We start from the raw sequence: 17,993 nt of genomic DNA, 5'->3' as shown, positions 1-17,993 counted from the left end.
TGTGTTAAATATCTCTCTCAAATGACCTTAAGTGGATACACTTTTACTTGCTGTTAAAGCCATTACAAACTCTACAAGCAGTTTAGTTATTTTGCCCCCTTGGCTATTATCTCCCTTTCTGTATGGATTTATTTAAATTAAACTGTAGTGAAGACTTATCTCAGTGTCATATGAAGCCATTAAAACCTCCCAGAGATTTAGAGAATCACATCCCCAAATGATATATTGCTACTGAGGCAATGAGTCTTTTTTCTTGGTGTCCTTCCTTGCACTGCTTTCACTGGGCATTGGCAGAGCTTATCCCTTGCACATTGCATGTGCCCTACAAATGTGCAGTGCAGGGAGCGAGAGAGGGCAGAATGAATGTGTAAATATTGCTCCAAATAGGATTCAATTATCCAGAAATCTGTTTTGCACCCTGACTTCCAGCTCATTAAGGCAAATCCCTGAATTTCCCTGTGCCTCCCTCTCCTCACAGGAAGCTAGAGGTGTCGCACCTGCTTCCCCTCTTTCCCCTTTTGCTAAAAATTAAGTTCTTTAAGGCCCCATCTGAGAGACATCTTGCAGAACCTGCAGCCTTGGCTACAAAGTCAGGGTTGCTGTTTCCCTGTTGGTGAGCAGGGAGGCAAATGCAGGCCAAATGAATGAAGGAAAGTCCTGCTCGCCAGGTGCCTGCCTGGCCGGAGAGGCCATGGAGCTGCTTTGTGGCCTGATCCTGCCCCACGCAGCTCTGGAGCCCTGTCTCAGCCTGTGGTGCAGGGAGAGATGCCACCAGCCTGTGAGTTGTGGCAGAGGGATGTCTCACGGGTTGTCCTTGCTGAACGATCCTTAATCTCTTCCATCTTTTAATAAGGCCAGCTTCTTCTGGCCTGCTGGAAAGGCATTTCTCTTACAGATAATTAGAAATAAAGCCTATCTCTGACAATTTAATGTGCTGTGAGGGCTGATTGGAATGCAGGCAGTCTCCTAAACTGTTATTCATGCCACTGCTCTTGTTTTTTGTTTACTTTTAAGTTGTATTTTCTGGGGACAAGGGACAGCAGCAGTTCTCTGTAAAGTTGTGGGCAGCATTAGTCCAGCCCTGAGGGCAAAGCTGTGTATGAAGCATCACCCTCAGCCTGCGCCCTGCAAAGCCCATCCCATGCTGCTGAGAGCAGTGCCAAGATGCCAGATACCCTCGGGCAGCTCCTTTGTTTTAAGATTTGCATCTCTGGACAGGAGCAGTTCATGGCTTAAGGCTTTGCAGTTCACCTAATTAAAGGCATGTTAATGCTTTCTGCTTTTGCCCCCTTTCTGGTAGCATCAGCTGAAAGGTTTTGTGTTCGCAAGACAAGAAGCAATTGTCTGAACACTTGGGCAGTCAATAAATTGCTACTGGCTAGTAAAAGGCTTTGTTCCAATCTTCTTCAGTTTGTTTAACTTCTAGTTTGATTGACCTGCTGGGTTTGCACAATTAGGAAGATCACTTGGAGAATAGTCACCCTTATTTAATCTTTTCCTGACCACCCCTCTAACATATTGCTTGTAAAATGTCACAACTCTCAATCTACAAATAGTTTGGGCAAAATCCCTTTGCATTTTGAATTTTTCCAAGAAATATAAATTCTATATTTCAAAGCCACAATTAAGAACTGTTACAGACTGGATCCAATTTAAGCCATCAGAGGAGTTATTCTGGCACCAGCTACGCCCACTGGTGATGGGAGATGGGGAGATGGGAGATGGCCCTGCACATCCCAGGTCTAGTCCCAGCTATTCTGATTTTTCCTCTTCAAACTCTCTGAGTTCTCTCAGGGATCTTTTATTAAGGCTTCTTAACTTTAATTTATTGTAAACAGAGCTTGGAGAATAAACTATGCAGTGAATTTAACATAATTTCTGCTGATAGCACATTAATATATAGTGTGCAGCTTCCTTGTGTGTGTTTCTGGGACCAGATGAGAAAAGTGCTCTGAAGAAGTGAGATTTTGCTTGTCATGAATATTTATATAAGAAAGCTCTGTGCCTTGATAATTCATGGAATGTAAATGTAAAAAGGGAAGAAGCATATTTTTTAAACTGTATTTTTCCTGTATATCTTTTAGTCTTCTTTTGAAGTTCTAGAAAATATTATGCTCTTTCATAGATATATTTCTGCATGCAGAGCAGCATGGTGACACGCTGTGGCAGGACTTATACTGATGGTACCAGGGCAGCAGGTGGTAGCTGGTGGGGCATGGCCGTGCTTCTGCTTAGGCTCATGTAATTCAGCAAAGCTCTTCACAGTATGTGTGACCAGAATGTGCACTGACTGCAATATTGGGCAGCAGAATAATGTTCCTGTTGGCGTTGCTGGATGTTAGGACAGACCTTTTGTTGAGTTACATCTAAATATGCAAAGAGTAAATGTCTCACTGCATTTCCACTTACCTTTTTCATGTGATTTTGCATGCAGTACAATGAGAAATGCAAATTATGGTTATTATTTGCTCTACATTGAAGAATTCTGCTTACATTCCTAGGAAATGTTAAAACACTGAATGGGAAGGGTAAAGTAATGCTTTGATCAAGAGCCAGGTGTAGAGCTGTAATGAGACAAATCTTGAAGACAAGGCTGACGCAACAGAGCTGGTTTTCCAAAACTGAAATGAGTTCTGTACAGTGGTTGGAAGGGAGAAAAAATTACCAGGGAAGATATTCTTTCTTCTTCTGGGGAAAGAATAATATTTGAAATCAGCACCATTTTCTGATTTAGGTAAGGAAAGACAGGCCAGTGAGTTACTATTCCTGCAAATATTATTATATGCAGTGACTGTCTTGCACTGGCATTTAATACTTGCTTATGAATGCTGTCATCTAAATGTATCATACTGACACTACATTGTAAGAGCTACCATGCAAAAGTAACAGATTTACCACATTTCCAGCCACGGCTCTGGGAAATGCTATTCTGTGCTGCAACATTGGAAAGTACCTTTCATACAGATGGGGTAACGCAGAGGCAAATGCAGTTTCAGCTATATTCTCAGCTAAAAGTCACTGCAAAAATGTTACTTATTTAATTTTTGATTGCACACTCAGCACCATCAATATATGTGTGTAGCCACCTGAACTGAATTTCCGTTCTTAGAACAAAATTTTGCAAATGTGTTAATAAGTAAAGAATAATTTCAAATTAAGTACCACAAATACAGAGTCACTTTTGGAGAATATAGTTGGTTGCAGAACTTCTGATTCCCTAGTTTATTCCCTTGAAATGTATTTTAGTTAAAATTTTGTTTTTGACTACTTCAGGCTTCAGAAAATCTATGACAAAATTGCTTCATACAACAGTTTTGTTGTTCACCCATCACATTAAAACAATAAAATGTCCATGTATTGGATATTCAAATGATCAGGCAAATATTTCACCCAGTGTACAACAAAATATTATGAGGTAATTTTATTTTTTCCCATTTTTAGGTAAAAATATTACAGTATACAAGATAATCTTATTAAAGGTAAAAATACAGTATTTTGCTTTTTCTCTAAACAGATCTACTTACAGTACACTTTTCATTTTGTTTTGTTTTTTAATGTTTTTATACAAATATAACTATTATTCTATTAGGCTATCTGTGTTCTCATCTGGCACTTAAGAACTGATCACAGGTCACCTTCTGGTTCTGCTTGTTTTTCTTAGCTGATATCTAAATGCAATGGTCATCTTATAGGTGTATCTTGTAAACAAACAGGTCCGTTCAGTGGTTCCCAAGTAGTAAGGTGTGCTTTAAATAGTTGAAATCACGTAGCTAAATGTAAAAACCCAAGCAATCGAAGTCTGTAGTTGCTTTGCATCGACTTATTTTTACCATTCATAAAAATGCAGTCTGATTATTTGTATTACTGCAGCCTTTAAAGCAGTTTTAATTCCATCCTGGTCCTCTGAAAGAGCCAAACTCATAACTCAAGACAATCATTGCTCCGACGATTTTTTTTTCTCTCTCTTTTTTTTTTTTTTTTTTTTTCCTTTTTCTTTTAATTATTATTATTATTATTTTCACATTGTCCTTGGTGGAATTGAAGCCTTTTCATATTGTTTTAAATGTTTGAAACTACTGGGTATGTTCTTTATGATTTATCTCACTCTATGGCTTGCTGACCTCTGAAATCCATAAGTAGAGCAGAGTTGTGTTGCTGTTGGATTAATGCTCTTCCTTGTACTGAACACATTAGCACAATATATATTATTTCTGCTGTGAATATTACTGGGAAGTGAGTTTCATATCACTCTGAATATGTCAGCACACTGTTGTTGAAGCTGGGATCATCTGAGGATAAAAGAGAGGCTAGGTGTGTACGAAGAGACCATATCCATTAGTGGGTTAGATAATATAGCTGGAAAAGGCAGAGAGGAATTTTTGGCTGGGAATCCCTTTATCAGGTTCTAGTAGAGGGATGAAAGGATGCTTTATCCAACAAGCTTTGTTTATTTTTCCAACTCTGTCATTCAGCCTAAAAAGTAGATGACCTCCACCTGAGACACTTGGCCTCGGTCATTTCAGCAGATGATTTCTCATTTGTTTTTCATTAACCACAGTGCTGTTCAAAGTTATCTTCATGGATGCCCATGTAAACATAAAAGGAGAGTACACACCCAAAGTTAGGATTTTTTAAAAATTTTGCAAGGAGCATTTGCTTGGCACAGTTTTTCTCAGACTTCACCCTCTTCTGATCAGTTCAGTCTGAGTTGGTATAAACAAGCACAGTCCCTTCACTGGACTCAGGCGGGTGAAGATATGTTTTTGTTTTTGTTTTTTTTTTTTTTTTTGCTTTTAACTAAAGGTGCCTTCCCTATGGTGCATTTGTTTCTGATGTCAAAGGGCATATATTTTTACCAGTAAGTCACTTCTTTGTCTTAAAAGTTTTAACTGGTAATTCACCAAACACAGGAGTAATGTGAGGTGCTCCTACCAATACTTGCTAGTTCACAAAAGTTGAGTGTGTGGCACCCATCTTTTGCACTGCTTTTGCCCTCCTAAGATGCTGGTTGAGACTGAAAAATGTTTAGAAAACCAGTTGTTTTTCTCTGTGTCCACTATCAAATGTCCTTATTTAAATTCTTCCCAAATTTGTCACTCAACTGCTGTATTAGTCTTGCCAGCTCATTGGTAGCTTGTGACTTTTCCTCCAAGAGTTCATATCGGAGACTAGAAATATCTTGCTTAATCTCTTTAAGTTCTCCTAAAGGGAGGAAAATATTCTTGTTAGCAATATTGAATCAAAGGAGTCATCCCTATGGTTTTAAGACATGAGAGAGTATTTAAGTGTGCTTGGTCAACAGTGTGTGTGACACTCTATATGATGTTGCTGGGTTCATGCCCTTTATATTTGGCTTTACAGTAAATAACCCATACTTGCAGCAGTGGTACCAACTGCAATAGCAAGTGTGTATGGAAAGTTCATCTTTCTTCTAAAGTCTGTTCCCTCTCCATGTACAGATCCCCATCCATACTGGACATTTACAGAAGGGTAGCAGAGAGAAGGTATTGCGAGGAGTTTCTTTTCCATCTACTTAAAATTCCTATATGACACCATGGCAGTGCACATCTTTATCCAGTTCCAAAATGTCTGTGGGCTAGTTACAAGTGTAGGCAGCACAGTCAGAAACTGCTGTATTTAGACCTCAAGAAAAGGCCAGGTATTGGCTGTACCCTGGATGTTGTAAAGCAAGGATAGGTAGAGGTGTGGGGCAGAGCAGGACTAAGTGTAGACAGATCCTACGATACACGTGTTCTGCTGAGTATTTCAGAGCATTAAGGTGGCTCAGAGTCACCATTGTTCGCCTTTGTGTGAGCCTGAGCATGCTCTCTCTTCACAGAGGGTGTTAACAAAGCAAAATCCTCTTACTGGAGGTATCAGTAGCAATAACATTACACGCTCTAATTTGTGGCAATAATAAAAATCCACTTGCCTTCATTGACTTCATCATTTTCTCGGTCAACCTGAGCCTTCAGTACATACCGCTTAATCAGACGTTTCATTATTTTCTGAAAAGAGAACAGAAACACTTATCTTAACATGAGCTTATCCACACCTCCTTAATTCTAGACTTATTATGAGCAATTCAAGTGCCTGATTTCTCTAAGGATGAAGCCTGGCCTCAGAGGAAACAAAGGGAATTTTATTACTGACTTTTCATTTATTCTCTACTTTATATTATGAACTCTGTATTAAAATAGTTGATTGACAGCAATTGCATAATGAGTACACATAAAGATACTTTGGGGTGTTTGTGGGATGCACACAAATGGACAGGATGAAAACACAGATGATGCAGTAGCAATTTAAGAAATGGGATCCAGATCATTTTTTAGCATGTTGCTATTTAATGTATCAATAAAATATAATTTACTGGAAGGATTAAGTGGATAATTAATGTTAGCAAAGCCACTCATGACGATGAGCTGAACATCTGACCCAAGGTTAAACAGAAAGACTCTGCTTCGGAATTCAGGCTTATGGAGAGAAAACAGACAATGAGGGACAGAGAAAAAGAGTTTGAACAAAAATGGAGAGCTTGGCAAGAGTAAAATGGCAGATTTTAAGGGACATACACAGGGTAAAAATAGCACCATGTGGATTTATAACATGGGCGATGACTGTTAGTATGGAACAGAGAATACGGAAATTGTAGGAAACGGTTATGAATACGACCTTGCAATGTGATATTGTTCCAAAAATGCATGTTACATTTCTGTAAAAGGAAAGTAACTTTGGCAGTCGAGCTACACAGTGGGTTACAGCTGAAGGCCTGCATCATTGCCAGTGACATCAGCATGAGAAATGTGAAATCATTGTTCTATCAGAGATGATGATTTAGATGTCCCAACAGATATACCTAAATTTGGTTATCAGATATTTACATTACACCACAACTCAGACTTGAAGGTCCTCAGGCAGATAAAGCAGCACATGCTGTCATGTTGGGAGCAGCTTCTTGAAGCAGAGTATAATAGGAGAGCCTTTTACTCTCCTATTTTGATTTAACCACTGCCAGAAAGAGGTAGTATTCAAATCGCATTCTTTGAGACAAAAGAGTGATAGGTTCAATGAAGATTTCTGTGCCCTCAAAGCTTTCTGCATGCTCTGTAAACAACAGAGGCCTCAGCAAACATCCAAGAAAAGATAGAAAAAAGATAGAAAACATCTTTTATTTTATTTTTCTATTTTTTTGATTAGATGGACGTTATTAAAGGAAAAACATCTCTCAGTGTGAGCTCATATATTCCCAGAGCAATTAGGACTGTCTTAAATATCACTGAAAACACTGCAAAGATTATGGAACATGAATTAAGGAATCAGATTAGAGTAAATCATATTAGATATAAGGAAGAAATTCTTTATTATGATGGTGGAGAGGCACTGAACAGGCTGCCCAGAGAAGCTGTGGGTGCCCTGTCCCTGACAGCACCCAAGGCCAGGCTGGATGGGGCTTGGGCAGCCTGGGCTGGGGGTAGGTCCCTGCCCAGGGCAGGGAGTGGAACTGGATGGGCTTTGAGGTCCCTGCCAACGCAAACCAGCCTACGATTCTATGAATACACCTGCTCTTTTTTCTTAGTAGCCAGCTCTGAATTATAATGGTACTAAAGGCATGTGAATATCAAAGGAGGATCCAGTCATTTATATAAAGGTCATGTAGTCATGGAATGCGGGATGTTTAGGACTCTCTGTCCTTGTCTCAGAGAGGCATCTGGCTAAGCAGGTGAGTCAATTAAGTCAACAGAGATGAGGCACAGTGCACGTACGGTGTGTTGAAGATGGCCAAGGTAGTAGAATCCAGAGGGAGGTAGGGTTGCCACCTGGGGAAACATAAATGAAGTAATGTTTGGGGAAAGTAGGGAAATTCTGGATCCAAAAAGAATTTTTATTTTTATTTTTTTCAGAACAGATGACAGAGGAAATTTAGAATAAAACAAGGAATCAACATAGACAATGGATGCTATTATTACCTGGACCAATATGATAACATCTTTCTACTCCAGTTTCCATATAGCTGGTACTGTGGATAGCCACTACTCAAATACATGTACTAACCATATTAACTGCTGTCTGTGATGAAAGCCAAAAGTTTACGGGTGCCTGCCTAATTTATCAAATACACCATGTACTTAGATTTGTCTACAGAAACAAAATATTAAAAATGTGACCATCTTTAACAAGACGCTACTTAGTCACTGAATAGATATTTCTGCCATTAGGTTTAGGAAATTAATTCATTTTTGCCCCTGTGGCTTCCAAGTCTTGCTTCTCCCTGGTACTGTTCCTTATTGCTACACTAAATGAAATAACCTCTTAGAAAAATAAACCTGGTTACTGCAAGAAAATCCTGAATAAAACTTCAAGACAGACTCTTGGTAATGAATGCCAAGCTGTCTTTTTTTGGTATCCCTCAAGAGCATTGCACGTACATACATGTACATCAGGTGCACAAAACGCAGATACATCACTTGATAAATTTCACTAAAGAAAACAGTTCAGAGCTAAGCCACTACTTCAAAGGTTTTCCCAGTTGCAGAAGAAAGCTTGCTGGCCAGAGTATCAAAGTCTGTTCTTCTTTGTATTTAGATAATCAAGATTGTTACACATTTCTTGTATTATTTGGACAATTTCTTTCTGCAGCAATGGAAACTTTCTAAGATTATTTGAAGAGAAACCTAGTAGGAGCATTAGGAAAGTAAAATAACATGTAGTTATCTCTCTCTTTGAAAACACAAATACTTTTCACAGCTGCTTTTGGCTTTTTCAACCTTGGAAGTAAGGGCTTAATTTACCACAAACATTAGGTGTTCTCATTTAGAAATAATAGGTGCAGGAAGAGAATGAGTCCAGCAGAGGCTGACACATCTTTCTGTTACCTGTGGGTCTGAATGTACAGAAAAATGTCAGAAATACTCAAGTGCCAGTTTGAGCGCGACAATCATCTCTTTTCCCTTCGCCTTTGATGGTGTAAAGCCAACTAACTCCAGACGCCAGAACAAATGAATTCTGTTTCTAACTGTAGTAGGTGTCTTAGAGACACCTACTATCTTGGCACAAAAGCCTAGACAACTTTTAAGACCAGGAAAATGTTATTACTGGTATGTTGTACAGACTAGGAACACACTGTGCTGGATGCCACACCAGTACATGACAAACAAGTCCTAGAATTGCCATTGCACATCACACCCCATTAAAATATTATTTTTCTCAACTCTCTTCAATGTTAGTTCCTTCAGACATAACAGTTCCCATCAGATTTCTTTCAGGATTCATCAAATCCCATGGGTTGACTTCTGCTTATTGTGTTATCCTATTACATGCTTGCAGAAGAAATAATATTTATGCTGGCACGAATGCTCCAACCGAGACAGAGAGCTGTGCTAGTTCGTGCAACGGCTGAGGTGCCCTGTGCCACTGCTACAGTCGCGGGTGGGTTTGAACCATACCACATTGCAGGTTTAGCTCTGCAGAACAAGTTACTGCCAGAGAAAGCACATGCAAATGATAATGAAAAGGCTGGAGACGTGACACGGTGTCATGACAAAATGAATTGCTGACAATGCAAGACTGGGAGATTAAAGCTTGAATGATATCTCTTGTATTAAATTATACACCCTTGAGTGGAATTAATTAGCATGACATACATTAACACCATGTCTATTGCCATGGATGATACGCTGCGCTTTTCTCCGAGCACTGTGAATGTGAGGTGCCCCAGCCTAGTCCTGTGACCGTGCTAAGCCACAGTGCAGCTCATCACAGGCTGGCAGCAGCTGGACCAGAGTGAATACAACCCCTGCAGAGCTCTTCAGTGACAGATCTCTTCCCTGGCTCTTGCTTTCATGCTGTGATTACCTGATATCTCGTGGGCTTGTTATAAGCATTCTTCCCCGAATAATTTTCTGTGTTTCGAGTGCTAGACTGAAAGCGAACTTTCTGAAATTATAAAACATCATGATAGATTAAATCAATGATAGCTTCTCATACCCAGGCAGCCCCAAAGTAAACAGAGCCTTATAGAAACAGTAGGAAATGATTTGATCTATGGGTAGGATAAAAGCCAGCACATTCAGGTCTAAAAAAGTGAACTTTTGAAAGACAGAAAAGGTTGAAAAACACAAATTACAGGAAAAAAAAAAAAAAAAAAAAGAGATTCTAAATTGTCTAGACAAAAATGACATGCTCGCTCAATATTTGGACAAGAAGGTGCTAAGAGAAACAAAATATATTTATCTTGGATTAGTGATTATCAAAGTAGAACACAATTTAAAAAATAGAATAAAAATAAATAGGTTTATAGAGAACAAGTCAATGCACCTATGAAAACATTCTGAAACTGAATTGATTTTCAGCAGTTCTTTTACAACAGTACAATTTGCTACTCATTTAGCTGAAAAAATACTTTTTTAAAACAGAGTTTATTTTTTAAATCAGATGACATTGGACCTATTAATTTTGCACTCTAGTAGCTTCTAAGGAGTTTTTACAGCACAGAGAATATTTGTAACAGTTTTCTTTGACATTATTATTCACCTATGAATTTTTTGGCCCAAGTGCTAAAGAAAAAAATTTTCTCAAAGGAATTAAGTCATATCGTAGACCCAAAGGAGCTGGTGGGTATCAAAAACCCCTGTGACAGCATGCAAGTGTATGTACAGGGAAGGCCTTAGTTAAGGGCTTTTCATCCCTGACAGGCCCAGAGATCCTGTGAAATAATGGTGTTTCTATTTTTTGTTGTTGGTTTTTGTTTGTTTGGTTGTTCTTTCTCATTCACCAGGTGTGCCATGGTAATATAGAGATGATCTGTGAAAAAAAAAATCAACAGGCAAGCAAGAAATGACTGGGAGTTGTCATTGCTTATGTCAAAGCCATGGAAACTGTGAGTTCTGCATGAATTCTACAAGAAAGGACAAGCCAGACACTTTCACTTATATGGCTTGGGGAAGAAGAATCTTAGAGAAAATTGTATTACTTTGGTTTATGCTCTGAAGCGGAAGAAATCCAGACTAAGCAGACATTTTGTAGTTTGATTAAAATAATGTTTTGAAAATATTATCTTTCTAAATCATTATTTGAGATAGAGGAAAAAATATTTCTTTAATTTCAAGAATTTACTGTTCTAATGGGTCCTTCAGTAATCATTAGTGTTAAATGAGTTTATGGACTAAAATGCTGCCACATGTTGTCTAACTTAAAAACTGTTCACAAATAAGGAACTCAGTTAAATTATATGAAAACATGGAGCAGGCCCAATACATATGCAGTTCTCTTAGGTTCATATGGTTTAGTGGGGACTGTTAGTGTTAGGTCAGAGGTTGGACTCGATGATCTCGAGGTCTCTTCCAACCTAGAAATTCTGTGATTCTGTGATATATGAGCTTGATCTTGTCCCAGGTGTGGGCTTTGCCTGGAGCCAGGTGGCTCACCAAGAGTCATCATCCTGCCAGACTGTGTGCTCCTCTAAGGAAACCCTAGAGATCCAAACAAAGCCCAAAGCAGGCTACACAAAGGCAAACTGCAGAACCTTCTCCAAGCTCTCTTTCTTTTTCCTGGTGTAACTTGTTCCCTTTCTTTACTTCTGCAAGATTAAAAATGGGGGTAGGCTGCTCACTTCTGAAAGCAGGTTGTTAGAATAGCAATGTGCTGAGGAGCCACACCAGCCTCTCACATGCAGTGACCGTAAGAAATGAGACAACACATTTTGGAGGGCTTTTCTTTTCCCCCAGGAATCAATTCTCAGTATTGTTCTCTTGTTTCAAACCCAACCTGAGCTGAGAAAATTAAATTAGCAAAGCTGTCTCCTCACATCTTTTAATCCACTGAGTTTGATGACTGCAGCCAAGCAGCTGCAGCTGAGTTCCAGTGAATGTTTTGGACTTTTTCTTCTCCTGTGTAATGCAGAAATGTTGCAGGTGGATTTGTCCTGTGAGTAGGTTTGGGTGTGTTACAAATGTATACACTAGGAACACTCTGTCCCAGGCATGCTTTGTACATTGCGGATAAAAATTTCCATGGGTAACATCATTTTCTCTGATTTCTTTGGCATTTCCCCAGGGGAGGAACAAAACTAATTCTGTTGGGAAGGGTCTGGACATTAAGCATATTCTTGCAGCTCTCTTGGTTTATCATGCAGACACTCACTTTTGATGGGAAAAGCATGCCACCATGCAGCTGGCGCTTACAAAGCACATTTCTATTTTAAATGACCAAAAAACGAGATGGAAGAGGCAGGATCTGCCCATTAGTAGCTACGCATCACTAGACAGATGCAAGTAGAGAACTTGATAATTACAGCTGTAGGTATTTAGGAGGTGTTATTAATCCCTACTTGGAAACTTGTTCCCAAACCTGGAATGGCAGTAAATGCTATTAATGTAATGGCAGTAAAATTCGGAAATAACTTAAAGGCCAGAGGATGTTTTGAAGAGGCATAAAGGCCTGCTGAGTATGTTAGGAGCCAGATCTAGGATCTGATTTATGCACCTGCTTTTTCCCTTGGTCTTTGACCTTGCTTATTTGGCTTTGCAAAGTGCTTCCATTTAGAAGAGTTGCTCTTTCACTGGTGTCCAAACGGTGCCCTTGTATAATGAGCCTGGGAGGACCCTCTAGGTGCTAATACAATACAAATAACATGCAATGACAATTCTGGGTAAGAGGTTGCTCTGTCCCTGGTCTACCTGTGAACCATGCAACCATCTCCTGAAGGGCTCTGGCACGTGTGGATCCATTACACAAAGAAAGTGAAAAGTAAAGATGCAACATACCCGTTGTTTTGAATTCAGCATCCCCATCTCAAGATCATTTTCACAGTTTTTGGCCTTAGATTTGCAAAGTTTTATGAGGCACATTTTTATTCTCAGTATGAGATAATAAAATGATTTAGGGCTTGGCACTAGATTAAAAGGAGCAGGTAAAGTCCTTCCTTCGTCAAAGTAGGATAGCCAGAGCTTGGCACGTGCAAATTTCCACTCCACATCTGCGTCCTCCTTGGGAAGGGAAGAGAAAAGAACACACAAATACATAATTAGTACATAGGAAAGAATTTAGCTATCATAAGGACAAACATACAGGTAAGAAATTACTAGAATCAGTCTTGTTTTTCCAAAACAAGATACCTGACACAACATGTCTTCTTAGGCTTCTCTGTGGTGATCTCAAACTAAGGAAAATTTGACCAAATAAATGAATAAACAAAGAGCACAAGCTCTCCAAATGCTAGACTGAACAGCAATGAAGGCTGCCTCTGATTAACTGCAATACTAATTACCAGGTAACCGTTATCACTGCATTGGCCAAAAAATCCCCCATAAAGGAGACTAAGTCCGTGACTTCTATCATCAGCTTATTTTCTCGTTAGTCCCATTTGCTTTCACCATCATAATGTCCCCAGATAAATAGACCTGCCATTCACCTTCTGCCACTCAAGCAGGTGGAGAAAAAAAAATCATTCACTGTGCCTGTGAATCTCCTTTATGAATTGTTGGGATGGACCAGGATCACTTCCAAGTACAAGGGCAAGGTCAGCACACTCTTTATGGATCTGCTTGGCATTTATATAGGAGGATGGCCAGACCCAAGTATCAGGACCAGCTAGCAGACAAAGGAACGGAGGAGATACAGCTGCTCTACAGCTGTTTTCATCGTGGCTTATGTGGAGGCCAGCAGCATCAATAGAAGTGTGGGTCCGCCAATTCCCCATACTCATGTACATCTGTGTCATGCTAAAATTAATAACCTGTGATTACCCCGTACCTCTGAAACCCAGTCAAAAACTGGCAGAACACAATTGAGCTTAATTCTGTCATAGATATAAAAATGTCTGCCAATGGAGCAGTATTCACATCTGCTATTTGGCCTTCTCATTCTTTGGGGTTGAACCTCACAAAAACCTAAAGCTGAATTACAGTAGAAATCACTTATTAACATTTTTAATGCTTTTCTGCTAAAGAGATACTGATGGAAATAGTTCTGGTTTCTGGCTGGCAGAAGAATTTTTTTCTTTCCATAAATGCAATGTAGCCAGGAAGCACTAATACTTGAGGGATAAACAGAAGAAAAACAGAAGTAGCTGAAGAGTGATATTCAATGGAAAGCATAAAAATGTGGCCTTATATCTGCAGCTAACAGTAATGCATGTCCCCACTGACTGTAATGGAATTTAATTCCTAAGTAATTGACATCCTCTATCTTTATTGACATTGCTGTTGTCAGAAAAATACATTGGCAAAAGGGACTTTGTCTCGTCAGTAGAATGACTTTGTTTTTCCTTAATCTCCCTGTTGCTGAGGATTTAAAGGAATTAGTATGAGATTTACTAGGTTTCTCCCAGTTCTCAAGCAGGAGGATCTGGAATGAGTAGCTCACATTTGTTTTACTTGCTGATAGTTATAATATTCTTTAACAAAGTTTTATAGAATTCCAAGCAGCCAAAAAGGATGGGAAGGCCTTTTTCTAGGAAACTGGTGATCACATAGCTCAAACTAGAAAATTAATATAGTCTATCTAGTAAGATATTTCTTAAGATTTTTCTTTAGTAAACTTGCAAGGGCATCTCTACTTACTATACGCATTAATAGGCTGAGACCCCTTCAGAAATAACTCTTGTTTCTGTAGAAGAGGATTCAGGAAACACTTGATCTTATGTGATTAGAAATCTTTGGGGAAATGACTGCTTTCTGCACATGGGAAAGCTTCTGGGGCAGAGAACATATGTAAGGTCTCTCTGACATTTAGGCTTAGTTGCAGCACAAAAGATAGAGCTATATTTGCACTACAGTACATGGAAGAATTAGACATTACAGTGAGAAAAAGTTTTTTACTCCTGCCTTTTCCAGTGTTAGGTTCTGAGGGAAGATTAGAACAAATAATTAATACAAAGTCAACTACAGAAACTTGATATTTAACAAATCAAAAGAAAGAGGTGAATCAGCATAAACATTGTCCAAATATTAATCTTTTTTATCTGTCACTATTTACATGAGCAGGGATTTGTTTATGTCCAAAGCATTTAACAAATCCAGCCTGCTAATATTAATACTACTGAACAAAGCTGGGTAAAACCTGCAAACACCTTCCTTGAGGGTTGTATTCATATCCTTTCAATGTTGCCTTTTGCTCATGCCATTAAGTTTTGTAGGTCCAGGGACTCCTCCTCCACCTACATATATATAAAGATTGTGTGCCTGGTATTTGAAAAATATGTAATTTTATATATGCATCCATGAGTTTCAGACCTAGGTGGGCTTTTGTGTTTAACCATTACAGAGCAGACAGAAAATAAACTGACAAACAACAAAAAAAAGGCAAACATGAGATATTCTTTGCTCTTTCTTAAGCAAACAGCACAGCTAAGGTAATACACATGGATAAATTATCATAATTAACACAGGGAGTAAAAAATACCACAAACTGCTTTCATTAAATACATGTAAAGGAAATTGGGTTTGCTCACAGATGGTCATTAAAAACAAGGAAGTTGAAGTTGTTATACGAATGATTCATTGTTAATTATTAATTCAGCCCTAATTTGGGGTCAGACTCAGCCTTGACTCTTGCACAGTGTAGGATTTGTGTTTCAACAACCCTCTAATCATGCATATGGAATAAACTGCAGCTTCCTTGTTCTTTTCACATTTTCATTATCAATAATAATTATGTACATTGAGTTTGTAATGCAGTTTCTTATCTTACCTCAATTTCCTGATAGGAGTTGTTGATCATGGCTATTAGCATATTAAGCAGCACCACCACCATGGTCACGTTATATACTCCATAGAGTACGTATCCAATATTCTCAATGAATTTATGATCGTACTTCAGCACCACAGATATCACTTCAGATAAGCCAAATATTGACCAGAATAAGGTTTTAAAACTTTCTTCTACCCTAAAAAATAAAGCAAATGATCACTTTATAGAGTCGGCACCAGGTTGGACTGGCCAAACCCTAATAATAAAAGTGGTAATCCACCAATATAAGTATGATTCCTTGGCACAGCTATTACAAGCCATTATCTATCACCCAGGGACATGCCAGATCATATTTCCTGATCTGATAAAGATATATGATTTCTAATAAATACTCTGAAGTGACAGTGCCCCTTTGTTTGCTCCATCTGTTCTTCTCAGATGTGTTACTTGTCATTTGGCCTTTGAGTCCCTATTAAGGACTCCTTCTCCATGGGCCACTTGCTGTTTGAAACATTTTGTGTAGGGCCCAGTACTTCTACTCAGTCACTCATTTCTCATCCAGAGAAGATAGACAGAGATTATCTAGGAAAGGGGAGAAGGAACCTATGTTGACTGCCTCATATGCAATTTCTGGGGCAAAAGAGACTTTTTACCCAGAAGGAGTCAGTGAAAAGTTCTGTTTTGTGGCATTAACATAACCAGCACACTGTGCAAGTAAAGTCATCCCCTGGTCTGATTTTCTTCTCTTCCTGCATTGAGGTTGTAAACAAATCAGATGCCCAAAGATGTGTAGTAAAAAATTTAAGTTCCTAAAGACTTTGAAATTAAGGAGTAGTAAAAGATGTTACAGAGAGGCACTTTAATTTTATTGTTACCCTTGCTTGAAAGTAGGAACTAGATGAAAATAAAAAGTTGAAGGATGGGAAAAAAGGAAGGGATGACAAAGAGATGGGAAGTCTGCAGCTGAATTTACAGGGCAAAAGGAGACCTGGAGGGAGCCAAAGCTACAACCTGCAGAGGGGGAGCAGCCACAAATGGAAATGAAGGAAGGAGGAAAAGGAGGGAAACTGGTACATTTTGGAAGCTCTTTGCTTAGCTTTTAAGTTAGAAGCAAATATGCCTTTACTGAATAACCCTTAGAATATTAACAAGCAATTACCTCCGCTCTCCCCTGGCCTCCCAGGAGGTAATGTCTTCTGAGAAAACAATGCCATTAACAAATGATTTTGATTTCTTTTAAATTATTATTATTAATATAAAGATGGCAGCTTAATTTTGCTACATGTTTATTAAAACAGATTATAGACACAAACTACAACACGTCCTAAGGCAATAATAAGCTTTACATCTACTCCAGTATCAATTACACTATACATGCAAGCAAAACAAATTAATTTCAACCCTTTGAAAGGCTACTGCAGAGCACTGGGCAATTCCTTTCTGCCACAGCAGACTAGTACTTATGTCTCATCACAACTCATGGCATTCCCACTTCCATTTGCATGTAGCATTAGTAAGACTGCAGTAAATAATTAGGTACCATTCTCCGCCAGTAAAACTGCATTTACGTGTGGGGATAACCCTGAGCGATGTGTCAGAGAGATGTTGCACAACATCATTTAAAAATGTGGCTTTCTATTCAGTCTCCACGTTACTCAGAGTGTGCTGTTGTGTTCACTCCTTGCTGCTTTCATAAGGCTGGGACACTGTGCAGAGATATATTTGTCTCCTGCCCTCAAGTGCAGGAAAGGGCAGCTGACATTATTGTGTTAGAGACCCTTCACTTTTATAGTAGCAATCTGGTTTGCACTTATTATATTAAATGTTGTATTTTTAGATAAAGAATGCGTACAACACCAAAAACCTTTGGCTTTGAAACCTATAATCCAAGTCACTTATCAAACTAATAAAAAAACATAACCAGTAGCCTTGATCCCAGCTGCACCCTGCTATTAACCTTCCTTTTTTAATTTGGAAAAGTTCCCTTAGTTTTCCACCCTGCCGGTGGGTTTTAATACAACACGCCATCTCTGCTCCTTCTCTGCAGCTCAGGCATTAACCTTTGCTCTGGAGTGGTGCCAGGTTCTCCTTGAAAAGTTAATTACTGCCTGTATGTGGCCCTGACTGCCCCAGGCAAGCATCGGCTCCAGCACAGCCACCATGCTCCTCTGCAAATGTCCACAGTCCTTATTCCCAGTGCCATGTGTGGGAATAGTGCCCACAGTAGTGGGAGGTGCTGAGAGAGGTGAACCTGTCTGCAGCACCCCAAAACTGCTCAGCAATGCCTACAGACAGACACAGCT

General features: G+C 39.1%; 1 protein-coding gene across 2 annotated transcripts in view; it reads right to left on the bottom strand.

The window, feature by feature from the left end:
• Window positions 1-5,059: 5,059 nt before the first annotated feature.
• TRPC7 (transient receptor potential cation channel subfamily C member 7) overlaps window positions 5,060-17,993 on the bottom strand; it is a gene marked incomplete at both ends in the record, with an annotated part of 61,197 nt that continues 48,263 nt past the window's right edge. The window contains 6 exons of one of the 2 annotated variants that reach the window (XM_084295381.1): window positions 5,060-5,202; window positions 5,933-6,008; window positions 7,767-7,820; window positions 9,856-9,936; window positions 12,765-12,986; window positions 15,691-15,886. In XM_084295381.1, the coding sequence (XP_084151507.1) occupies window positions 5,060-5,202; window positions 5,933-6,008; window positions 7,767-7,820; window positions 9,856-9,936; window positions 12,765-12,986; window positions 15,691-15,886 (772 nt within the window). The remainder of the gene's footprint in view (window positions 5,203-5,932; window positions 6,009-7,766; window positions 7,821-9,855; window positions 9,937-12,764; window positions 12,987-15,690; window positions 15,887-17,993) is intronic. The other variant, XM_084295382.1, reaches the window with a different exon arrangement.

This window comes from Netta rufina (genome assembly GCF_964035555.1).
Source record: "Netta rufina genome assembly, chromosome: 14".
In the NCBI taxonomy this organism is placed as follows: domain Eukaryota; kingdom Metazoa; phylum Chordata; class Aves; order Anseriformes; family Anatidae; genus Netta; species Netta rufina.
The sequence above is the reverse complement of the archived record's forward strand: the minus strand, read 5'-3'. Positions and strand labels throughout refer to the sequence as shown.